Consider the following 12,191-nt stretch of genomic DNA (forward strand, 5'->3'; position numbering starts at 1 on the left):
TATATTTTTTAACCACAATAAAATAATGTAAAAAAAAAATGAGGGCTGTAACAATCCTGAAAATCTTATGTGGATCCAGTCTATGCAACACTTTGAGCTCATGTGACTTATTAATTTTTAAAATTCCTACCTTTTGCAACAACAGTATCAAAATATGAAAGGATAAATGACAGGGAAAAAGAAAAGGAAAAAAAGTAGTTGGCCTTTAACGAGATCTTCCAAAACCTCCAGCCACTTACTTGCTTTGCGTAAGCAGGTCTGAGGTTGCAGATTCTTTTTTTTTTTTAATTTTTTTTAAACATTTTTTTTTAAATTTTTTTTCAACGTTTATTTATTTTTGGGACAGAGAGAGACAGAGCATGAACGGGGGAGGGGCAGAGAGAGAGGGAGACACAGAATCGGAAACAGGCTCCAGGCTCTGAGCCATCAGCCCAGAGCCTGACGCGGGGCTCGAACTCCCGGACCGCGAGATCGTGACCTGGCTGAAGTCGGACGCTTAACCGACTGCCCCACCCAGGCGCCCTGAGGTTGTAGATTCTTACCTCAGGCCCATTGGCATCTAAAATTTGCAGAGATGAAAACCTTTGCCAAGGAAGTCAAGCCACAAAGTGATTCTTTTGGAACCAAGGCAGCACCTACCCACACAATATTTTCAAGAATGAAGATACCCCTAGTCTTTCTTAAAAGGGAATAAGTAACTAATTACTTCAGTAACTATCAGACAATGAGGAGATGGACTGAAAGACCACGCTTAGTCTTGTTTTCATTTACGATGGCTCTCCTTCCCATGCTTGTGCTTTCATTAGTTTCTTGAACATGTGGAAAGTAGTTATTAACTGTTCTAAGGCCCTTAGTCTACTAATCTGTGTCATTTCCATGTCTGCCACTGTTGGTTGGTTTTTCTCCCATTATGAATTGTTATTTTCTGTCTCCTTTGCATGCTTGACAGTTTTTTGTTGTTGTTGTTTTTGTTTTTGGATGCCAGACTTTGTGAATTTCTCTTTGTTGGTTGCTGGATATTATAGGTTCCTGTAAATTTTCTTGAGCTTTATTCTGGGATGCAGTTATGTCACTTGGAAATAGTTTGATTTTTCTGAGGTTTGCTTTTATGTTTTCCTGGGTGGAACCAGAGCAGCCTTTAGGCTAAGGCTAATTATTTCCCCAGTACTGAATACTCTGCCTGATTCCTGATGCATTACGTGATTTTTTCCGAACCCTGACAGCTGGTGGAAATACCATTTTCTGCCCTATGTGAGCCCTGGGGATTGTTTGCCTGCTCCTCTCCAGTGGTTGTTCCCCTCGTTTGGGGTGCTTTTCTCCAGCAGATGTGCTGGTAGGTATTCAGGCAAAGACCAGAGGGGACCTTTTCGCAGCTTGCACGTTTCTGTCCCTGTGAAGGTCTCTTCTCTACCATCTTCCGCTTTGCAAATTCCAGCTGCCTTGGCTTCCTCCATGTCTGTCTTCTCAACTTGGGGTACTTCTGGGCTCTACCTGGGCCACCTCTCAGTTGCCCTACTGTGGCATCAAAACTCTCTCCAGGCGTTAAGCTGGGGCAGTTTTTAGGGTCATCTCATCTGCTTCCCTCGTCTCGAAGATCACTGTCTTGCCATGCCTACTGCCCAGTTTCTAAAATCCCTCTTCTCATACATTTTGTCTGGTTTTGTTGTTGTTGTTGTTGTTGTTGTTGTTGTTGTTGTTGTTGCTGCTTAAGGTGCAAGAACGTATCTGGTCCCTGTGAGTCCATCATGCCCACGCCTGGTTTTCAGCTGAGATAAAAATTCCCCTGTCTTTCCTGCATTTCAGTTATTTTTAGAAGCTTTGGCAATTGAGACTCACTCCCAAGTACAACTAATGAAGATATTATATTATTCCAGCTTAGTTATTTTGAATTGGACAGGCAAAAAAGAGAAAGAATAAAGAATTGCAGTGTGGCTGGAGGATTTGACTCATGGGTAAAGCTTCAAAACCAAATGTGCTTGGCTTTTCTAAATTATGTATTCCCAAACTGTATTTCCAGAAGGGAATAATTGTCTACGAGGACTCTCAGATTGTCCACATCAAGGAGACACAGTAACTTGTTGAGGTTAGTCACTAAGGAAAAAGTTAAGGGGAATAATTGAGTATATAAATATTCATGATGAGTTGTTCAAGGGGGACAATATTGCTTCTGACTTACACAGAGTTTTGTCACTGAGGAAGTTGTCAGAATTTAGGGGCTAAATTTACTTATAAATTTAGTAAATCACATCCTCAAATTATGAAATAATCCTGGGCATTCATTACTAACACACCAAGTTTTAAGAGCAGTTTAGTTACTTATTTTCTGTGTGCCCTTGAGCAAAGAACTTGATCTTTCCCAGTCTAGGTTTCTGTTTCTGTGAAATGGGCATACTTTCACCTGCCTCGTAGGTCTCCTGTGTTACTTTTTAATTTTTGTATTGTTTATTTATTTATTTTGAGAGGGGAGAGAGCGCTCGTGTGGGCAAGAGTGGAAGAAGGGCAGAGAGAGATAGCGAGAGAGAATCCTAAGCAGGTTCTGCACCATCAGTGCAGAGCCTGATGCGGGGCTCAAACTCACAAACTCCAAGATCATGACCTGAGCCGAAATCAGGAGTCGGAGGTTTAACTGACTCAGCCACCCAAGCGCCCTGTAGGTCTCCTTTGCAGATCACTTGGCACCGTGCTATTTGAATCACGTAGCACAGTTCTTGGCACATCCACCATGCTCAAAAATACTCATTCTGGAATCATCCTTTTGTATCAGATTTAGAACTTCCCTTAATAGCCTTACTGCCCTCTTAAATTTGAATTCCTTGTAAGTGTCCATTTGACAAGACCTGCTTATTCCCGTCACGACAAACAGCACTCTTCCTCCCAAACAAAACCCTTATTACCCATGTCACCTTACCTGTTTATCTCCAACCTGAACCGTCCATCCCTCTTGCTTCCCTGTCCTGGTATTGGATCCCAGAGCTCGTATCCTCAAAGTCAAGCTCAGTCCCTTCCTCCATCTCCTTATCCTGTCTCCTTGGTCACTTTCGTTTATCTACTGACTGTATCTGTGAAGAGGTATTTGGGTATGATTATATTCTCATTGACACCGCAGATACGTCAGATGCCCTACTCTTTGGCGCACAGAGAATTCCTGTGGCCTCTTACTGGTGTCATCTACCCCGTCTCTGTTTCCTCTGTACTGTGCTCTGCACTGCCTCCAGAGCTGTTTTTCTAAGAATCAGAGCTCACAACTAAACTGCCTTGTTTAAGATATTTTAGACAAAGTCTCCACCCCTGAGGATTGTCTGCAGAGCCCCTCAAGGAAGTCTGAAGCTTCCCCTTCATCTTCCTGCCCTCCCTCTCCTTCCCCATCTTTGTACCTTAGGCTTAGTCCCTCTGAACCACTGTTGTTTTCTTAAATAGTATGCACTTTCAAATCTTCCTACCTTTGTTTTCTCTTTTGGATCTTTTTTTTTTTTTTTTCTCTTTTCCTTCTGCCAGCCCCAATGTCACTTTCTCTAGCAAACTCTTCCCACCATCCTATGCAAGTAGACTTCTTTAATGCTTTATTGAAATGAGTATGTGGATATGGCTCATTTCTCTGTGAATGGTTTTTGGGTCAGGTTTTTAGTTATGAGAAGGGAGAACAATATTTAGTACTTTTGAAGGGCTCAATACTTGAAGGAATTGAAACGTTTCAGAAAATCATGAAAAGAGATTGAATTGTAGTAAGTACTGTGCTAAACAGTTGTCTAATCTGATTGTTCTGAGGCCATTTAGTCCATTTAACATCATAATTGGGGCACTTTTTTCTACATCTTTTTGAGATACCCAAAAACTCCCCATGTTTGTGGGTCCCACCACGCAGTCATTCATTCACTTGTGCAAGCGTGTGTCCCAGCCTCCTTTCTTCCTCCTTCCCCCCAAACTTTTACTGAGGTTTTACTCTGTCCTAGGTTGGCTCACTCTTATTAAGGAAGAAACAGACAGGGGCCACACCATCCATGAGTTTCCCTTAGTTAAGAAGAAAATCTGATCTAATCCAGGCCTGTAAAGTGTTCTTGATGTTCTGTTTCTTCTCTTCTCTCTCTTTTTAAGATCTGTGTTAGATTTTCCTTTTCCCTGACAGTTTGTTTCTGCCCTTTTTTATTCCAGAGCCATATATTCATGCATTTGCCTGGATGTGTCAGCATTTTGACTGCCCAGAAATTTTCATCCGGTACTTTAACTGGGTTGCGTATAGTTCTGTGCGCTTGAGGTTGACTAGTGGACAGGATGAAGTCTCTGTCCTCATGAGCCTTGCATTCTGTTGGGGAGGCACACAACAGACATGTGAGCTGTGAGCATAACTGTTTCTGACAGAATATGTTTTACCAGGTAAACAAGACAGTGATGAGGGGCTGAATGGCATGTGCTGCTGTTTTAACCAGGTGATCAGATGAGGCCTTTCTGTAGACGATGTTTAAACCAGAGCCTGAAAGAGGTAGCCCTGTGAAGATCTGTGGGAAGAGCATCCTGGGCATCAGGAACCACAGGCTCAAGGACCTAGGACCTGAGTCAGGAGCAAGCATGACGTGTTTCAGGGGAAGAAATAAGGCCAGTGTGGCTGGAATATAGTGACTGAACGCAGGGGTTGATCACATGATCTCTTCTAGTGTATGGTAAGGAGGCTAGGCATGGCATGAGTCTCCTGGGCTACTGTAATTGAAGACCACAAGCTGGTAGCTTAAAATAATGGAGATTTATTATCTCATAGTTTTTGAGACTAAAATTCCAACATTAAGGGTGTCAGCAGGGCCATGATCCCTCTGAAAGCTCTAGGAAGGACACTTCCATTCCTCGTCTAGCTTCTGGTGGCCTCTGGCATTCCTTGACTTATAATTGTATCAGTACAGTACCTGCCTCTGTCGTCACACAGCCATCTGCTCAATTTGTAGCTTTGTGTGTCCTTTCTTCTCTTTGTTAATACAGCAGTTACTGGATTTAGGACCACCTTAATCTAGTATGACCCCAACTTAATTACGTCTACAAAGACCCATTGTCCAAATAAGGCCATTCTAGTGTAAACTTTGGCAGCATCTGTACCACGTAAGGTTGTTTTATTGTCAAGGTTCTCAAGAGGAATAGAACCAATAGTGTGTATAATCATATACAACTACGGAGGCTGATAAGTCTGAAGGTCTGTAGTCAGCGGGCTGGAAACCCAGAAGAGTCACTGGTTAGTTCCAGTCTGAGTCCAAGGCCTAATCACCAGGAGAACTGATGGTGTAATTCTAGTCCAAAGGCTGGAAGGCTTGAGACCTAGGAAGAGTCCATGTTTCAGTTGAAGTCTGAAAGCAGGGGAAAAACCATTATCCCAGCTGGGGTGCAGTCAGAAAAAGTCTCTGTGACTTTGAGGATAGTCATTTTTTTTTGCACTGGAAGATGTTAAAAGGTATGTTTTTCTAATTTTTACTTTAAAATGTTTATTTGCCCTTTACATGAAACAACAGATAAAGATAAGACCAAGAATGCAGAGAGGTAAAGAAGCCAGAAGACAAGGAGTATAGATGAGAGCCAGTGACTACGTGAAGGGGGTTGGAACAGAGGGTTGAAAATTGAAGTTAGAAGGGTCCATTTCCATAACTAATGCTTTTTTCAAGTTGTTGCCCCCTATTTTTTTAAAATCACATCTATTATTTATTAAAAACCAAAAGCAATCAATAACAATAATGATGACAAACAAAAACAGAAACGAAAAACAAATGCTTTCCCTAAATATCACATGTTCCCTGAAATTTCCACTAGTTTTTTTTAACTTTTGTGGTATGAAATTACAAAATTTCTTAGTTGAAAAGCTAGTTTTATTATTTTTGTTTATTTATTTTGTTATCTGTAGAATTTTTTTGACATATAATTAGTGTAGTGTTATGTTAGTTTGTGGTCGATATGATGATTCTGTGCATCATGCATTCCTACAATAGTGCACTACAATAGTGCATCATTACAGTCTTATCGACTGTGTTCCCTGTGCTGTGCTTTTCACCTCCATGACTTAGTTTTTTTGTAACTGGAAGTTTGTACCTCATGATCCCCTTTATTTATTTTACCCCCATCCACCTTTCCTCTGACAACCACCAGTTCTCTGTATTTAAGAGTCTGTTTTCTTGTTTGTTTATTCACTTGCTTTGTTTTTTTTTTTTTTAGATTCCACATCAGTGAAATAATAATGGTATTTGTCTTTCCCTGTCTGACTTATTTCACTTAGCATAATATTTTTAGGTGTATTCATGTTGTCCCAAATGGCAAGATCCCATTCTTTTTTATGGCTGAATAATACTCCTTTTATATAGATAGAATACTCCTTTTATAGATAGATATATAGATCAACAGACAGACAGACCACTTCTTTATTCATCTGTGGATGGCCTTGGGGTGCTTCTGTATCTTGGCTTTTGTGAATAATGCTGCAGTAAACACAGGGATCTATATATATCTCTTTTCAAATTAGTGTTTTCATTTTCTTTGGGTAAATACGGTGATGGAATTCTTGGATCATGTAGTATTTCTCATTTTAATTTTTGGCCTGTTTTTCCTTGAATTCCCCTAGTAGTAATTTCCCATTCAAATTTATATTGTGTCTTCATCATCTATTAGTAATCTTATCCCCGAGACACATTTCCTAGGATTAAGATTTCAAGTTTTTATAATTGTCATTGTTTTTTAAAATGCTACAGAAAATCCATGAATGAGCTTGTTTTGTGGCCTTCACAAGAAATGTGCTTAGCCATGATCCTCCGTGTTTTACTCCCAAGAGAGAAAAGCATAACAGGGAGGTGGGTAGGCAAGGATGTCAGACACAATTGGTGATGTGGAAGAATTTTAAAATATTCTATTTAAATTAGCCCTAGGGTCAGAGCACACATCCTCATTGAGAGGTGGAGTACACATCCATCCCATACTCAGAGAGCTGTAATAGTAGCCATGGCCTTTCTGTGTAGATGTCTAATAAATGGAGCACATCTTTTTTGGATGGATAATCAATTTTGAAATCCCTTGTTGTAGGTAAGCCGTTAAAACAGAAATGTTAACTTCATGAGTTTAATGAGTACCTTCCATGATAGCTTAGTGACAGAGATGGAAAGAAAGTCAGGTGGGGAGCAGTGAGGAAGAGTAGAATGAGAGTTTAATGAATATCCACTTGCACACTTGAATGTCAGCAGCAATGTTCTACCTCCTGGAAAATGTCTTTCAACAGTGCATCCCATTACTATTCCTGCAGCCCATGTAGCTTGGAGATGGAGGCAGAGTGTGTTTGTAAGAAAGCTCTCCTTTGCAACATAATGAGATCGAGGCGGGTAATTTGCAGATTGCGGGAGCAGTGTGGTCAAACCTGGAAAAAAAAAAAAAAAAAACAGCCAAATGAAAAGACCATGTGAAATAGGAGATGGCTGATAATGAGCCCGGAAATCACATATCAGATAGCCAGTGGGCTGGCATTTCCTCACATCCTTGTCCTCTCATTGCTAAACACTTTCTCTTACTCTGTTTGCTCAGTCTCTCTACACCTAACATTTCTGCCTTGTGTCTTGAAAATATGAATGAATTGGCATCTCTGCCATTTGAAACAAGTAAGAATGAAGGCTTTTTCATTATTCAACAGATGTATTTGCCTAAACATGGGTGTATGGTATTATTTCGAATGCTTTTGAATCCAAGGACGTTTTGTTTTGTTGCATTCTTTTTTAAAACATCTCATTAGTTTTTCAAGCCTCATTTTCACTCCTTGCCTTTTCTAGATTCTATGACAATTTTTGCTATATAGTTTGGAGAGAGTTTGCCTTCCCCCTCCAACAAAACAAAAAAGAAAGACCCCTTCTCATTAGATATGGATTGGGGCAACACAGAAAGTTGAAATCAGCTTGATTCTATCAAGTGTTCAGTGGTCAGGGCATCACAACCTCTTTGCTTTCCTAGGCCTTTTACCTTGGTGTCTGTCTCTTTCCTATATGAGAAATCAGTGCCAATCCCTAAATGCACATCTGTAAATTAATAGCCAACATAATGCATTTCAATCATAGGAAGGCTGTTTCTAGACATCTATTTCATTTTTGTAGCATAGTCTGTTTTTGCCCATGGTTCCAGGTGTTCATGGAATTTCTGACTTGGGAAAAAGGTTAATGCTCTCAAATACTTGCATCTGTATTGAGATACAAACTTGGATTAGGCATATGATCGAGACTCTTGTGGACCTTCTGGATAGCAAGGCCTAAGGGATGTGATGTGTGTCATGAGCTGGCAGTGAAACCCTGACTCCTGCCTGGTCTCAGAACTTCTGTTATCTTTATCTGACGCTGAAGGTCTTATTGTTGACCAGGAATAGTGTCCCACTGAATACAAGGCCATAGCAAGATTCTTGAAGTTGTAGTAATGGACAAGAAGATACCTCTTTCAGAGATGTTATTTCTTTCAAAATCTCCAGTGATTGAAGGGGGCTGGCAATTGGCCGAGAAAAATGTGGTGGAGAAGGGAGTAGGCAGGGAAGAAATGTCAATGCTATGGGTGTTTGGCAAAGGTAAAGATTAGAAGGATTTTTTTACAGAATTTTTTGCCAGGTCCCAAAAACACAGCTTAATGCCCCCAACTTTTTTCTGTATAGAAAAAGAGGTGAGTACAGTGGGTTGACAAATGTGAGTATCCTCTGACCATAAGGTTCTGTATGCTTTCTAGCAAATACTGAAACTCTAATGGGCTTTTAATGCACGGGAGGATACAGTGTCTATGTTCTTTCATATGTCTGTCTGTATTTGTGTGTGGGGGGGGGTGGTATAAGGCAGGGTGCTTAAATGCTTTGTTGCATTATGTTAATTCCTCGGCAGTGCAATCAAATTCATGTCGTAATTAAAGCTGTCAGTTGGAAGGCAAGCCAATCGCCACGAAAACACAGCATAACAAATGAAGTGAAATGATTCTGCGTGTAGCTATACAATGCTTCGCCAGGCATGAAATTAAATAAGTAATTTGATGTTGACATCAGAAATTGAAATGATACCCACTGTTCCCTCATTCAGTCAGACCTGCATAAACAATAGCCAGAACAAATATGCACAACAAAGCCCTCTTCTCCACCCAGCTCCCTGAGTAATGTACAATATATATGCAAAATGAGTATAACAGAGCTTTCCGAGACCTGAAGGATGTAATTTTCTTTGGTATACAATAAGATGATATGTATGTGGGGGTGGGAGGTGGGTTTGGAGGGGTACTTCTGCTTCGGGGTTAAAATGCATTTGCAGGAAGGGGAAAAAACCTGAAATAAACAAATCCCATGCTCTTTCTGAGTAATTCATCCTAAAATGAGTTTACTTCCCAGGGGCATGACTCCAGGGTGGTGGAGACCTAAGTTGGCTTTTGCCTTCCTCTGTTCCATGGAAGGCTGTGGGTGCTGTACACAGGTGATGCGGTCACATGGCTAATCACTGCTAGGAGAAGCTGTCTCCATGGCTACAGTGGATCTCCCTATGTACCATTTATGGGATCAGGGATGCAGCAAGATTTTTTTAAACCAAGTCTGGTGTGCAAGATCACACATCTATTGTCCTTTATTCCCCCTGAGTCTGTCTGAAACATCAAGGTGAAGAAAGTTTTGCTTTGGGAAGTGCATTTAGGAATGCCCTGGAGCGTACTGTTCTTTTTTGTTGTGGATGCTGTTGATATTTACCAGCACTGTATTTCCTTCTCAGAAACAGTTTAAAATCAGGAAGATTCCCATCTACTGTATTTTCAGAGGTGTGTTAAATTCACCTAAGCCTTCTTTCCCCCCATACAATCCACTTATTTATTTATACATTAATTCAACGAATACTAAGTGCATCCTGTGTGCTAAGCACTGGGGAAGCAGTGATGAGTTAACCAGATGGTCCCTGCTACCTGTAGTTTGCAGAGCAGGGACAGAACATGTAGGTGGAATAATAGCTAGGGATGAACTGAGTGAGTACTGCTTGTAGGTGGAAGTCAGCCCGCCCCAGGAAGGGGGTAGCCCCTGATCCAAGCTAGTCAGGGAGAAGGCCCTGCCAGCGCAAGGACACTTAGCCAAGACCAGGAGACTGTCTTAGCATTGCATTCCTTTTGTCTCAAGCTTATTTATACTTAGGGCCTTTCTTGTTCACAAAAAGGATACTAGAAATTAAAGAGTTTGTAATGGGAGGTTTTAAGCAAAAAAAAAACCAAAAAAACAAAAAAAACAGAAGTACAAACAAGCATGAATCACAGACAAGTCTAAAACAAAACCCAAGTTCTCTTTGGCCTCTTTGCCCAAAGAAATGGTGCCCTGCAAGCCTTTCAGAATTAATATTATTTGTTTTAGTCTTCTGTCAGAACTATGGAAGCCTAAATTGATAATTCTTGTGACTAAAACCTTCAGAAAAATGTTGCTTTTCATGGCTTCCCTTTACCCACACATTCTTTGCATTTTATTCTACTAATTATGTTTACAAAATGTCTCATTTTTGAAAAGCGCTCTGTGTGTACTAACTGATGCCTTTAGGGAATAAACTGGCAAGTAGGTCATACACTGGAAAAGTCATCCAAACCCACTGGGCTTTTATTTTCAAGTCAGTCTGGGCTTTTTCCTCTTGCCTGCCCCTTTGCGGCCACAAAACTGAGTAGCTTGAGACCAGGGCATTGAATGTCAGCAAGTCAGGGAGGCAGGCTGATGCGTGTCTGTTTAGTCTCAGTGCAGGGCGAAATGCCATCATTAATTCATTACCCAGCTGCCTGTCAAATAAATTGGCAATTACGTCCACCGCAGAAGCTTGGAATTCAGTAAATAGCACGTTAGCATCTCTGAGTTGTTGAGAGATGTAAAGGGGAAAATTAAGCCAACACGGTGTTTGTATCAGTTAGCAGATGACAAGGGGCAGCATACACTAGTGATGTGATGTAGCGATGAAAAACCCGCAAAGGGCTGGTAATGAGCTGTGTGGATTGGAACGTGTTAAAAACCATTGCTGATTTTCCACTTTGTCTTTATGCTTTATTGCAGAGTTCAGCTCCTTCCAGCTTGGGAACAGGCTACTTCGTAAGTTTATCTCAACTTGCACATGTGTGCCTTGCGTTGGCATTGATTTACTTCTATAATGTTCGCTCATTAGGATGTGAAAAAAAAAAAAACCTAAGAAGTCCCCTCTCAGTCCTAAAGAGCAGACTGATAGCCATCCTTTTAGTAGGATTATTTTATTTTTAAAAGACATAACCTGTCGGGCCTCATAGATCATGAGTCAGTCTGAGATGTGGGTCTCGTAGCCAGCACATTTCCTTCTCACCTGGCAGTGTAAAGGAGACCTGATGGGCTCATGCCACCTTTCCTACATAAATGGTTTTTTTTTTTTTTTAGTGACAAGCGCCATGTCATGTGGAGGATGGAATTCAGATTATGCACTGAGGTTTTTATTCACTTTTAAGATCTCTCTTTTTCTTTAAAAGATTTTTATGTTTCAGTAGTCTCCACACCCTACAGGGGGCTCCAGTCTACAACCCTGAGATCAAGAGTTGGATGTTCCCCCAACTCGGCCAGCCAGGTGCCCCCACTTGTAAGATCTCTTAAAGAACTTTCCCACATATGTAGGGAATTGCCTTCTTTAAAAAATTATTTTGGTGAGAGGTGGTGGTTTAATGGATGTTTTCCCTTACAGTCTGAGTACGTGGCCTTTAGATTTCCTTTCAGCAATCATGGAACTCCTCATTTTAGCAAATATAAGTGTATTATGTTATTTCTAGACATTTCTTTGTCCTTTGGGAGGGGTGGGATGGTGTCCTACCTCAGGGATTATCTCATAGATAATTCTCTCATAGAGAAATTGTCACTTCATTTCTTTTATTTATAGCAAAATTACCCTTTTTGGATTCAGTAATCTTTTTCAAGATATAAGTAAACAAGAGTTACAAATAGGCATTATTTACACAACAGGAAAACATGCCAGTGTGGAGGGTCTTTTTTTTTTTTTTTTTTTGGTGGTATTTAAAGGAATCATTTCTGAATGATGAGCATTGTTACTCTGCCTGCTCAGCATTTTCTGAGAAAATAATGAAATAATGAAAATAAAACAAAGTGGAAAATAATTACTGATTCAGTTTAGTTGCCTTTAAATTCCTTTCCCCTAAAATGCTAATTATGCTGGTTTTCTTCTGCCCACACATTTCTCTTGATAACATTAAAT

General features: G+C 40.5%; 1 protein-coding gene across 1 annotated transcript in view; it reads left to right on the forward strand.

The window, feature by feature from the left end:
- The window catches only part of LOC121017828 (autism susceptibility gene 2 protein-like), a 796,117-nt gene that overhangs the window by 503,644 nt on the left and 280,282 nt on the right, over positions 1-12,191 (forward strand). The window contains exon 4 of the mRNA XM_040456309.1: positions 11,018-11,053. Within this exon, the coding sequence (XP_040312243.1) occupies positions 11,018-11,053 (36 nt within the window). The remainder of the gene's footprint in view (positions 1-11,017; positions 11,054-12,191) is intronic.

Source organism: Herpailurus yagouaroundi, unplaced genomic scaffold (genome assembly GCF_014898765.1).
Source record: "Herpailurus yagouaroundi ecotype Mexico unplaced genomic scaffold, PumYag 216, whole genome shotgun sequence".
Taxonomy (NCBI): domain Eukaryota; kingdom Metazoa; phylum Chordata; class Mammalia; order Carnivora; family Felidae; genus Herpailurus; species Herpailurus yagouaroundi.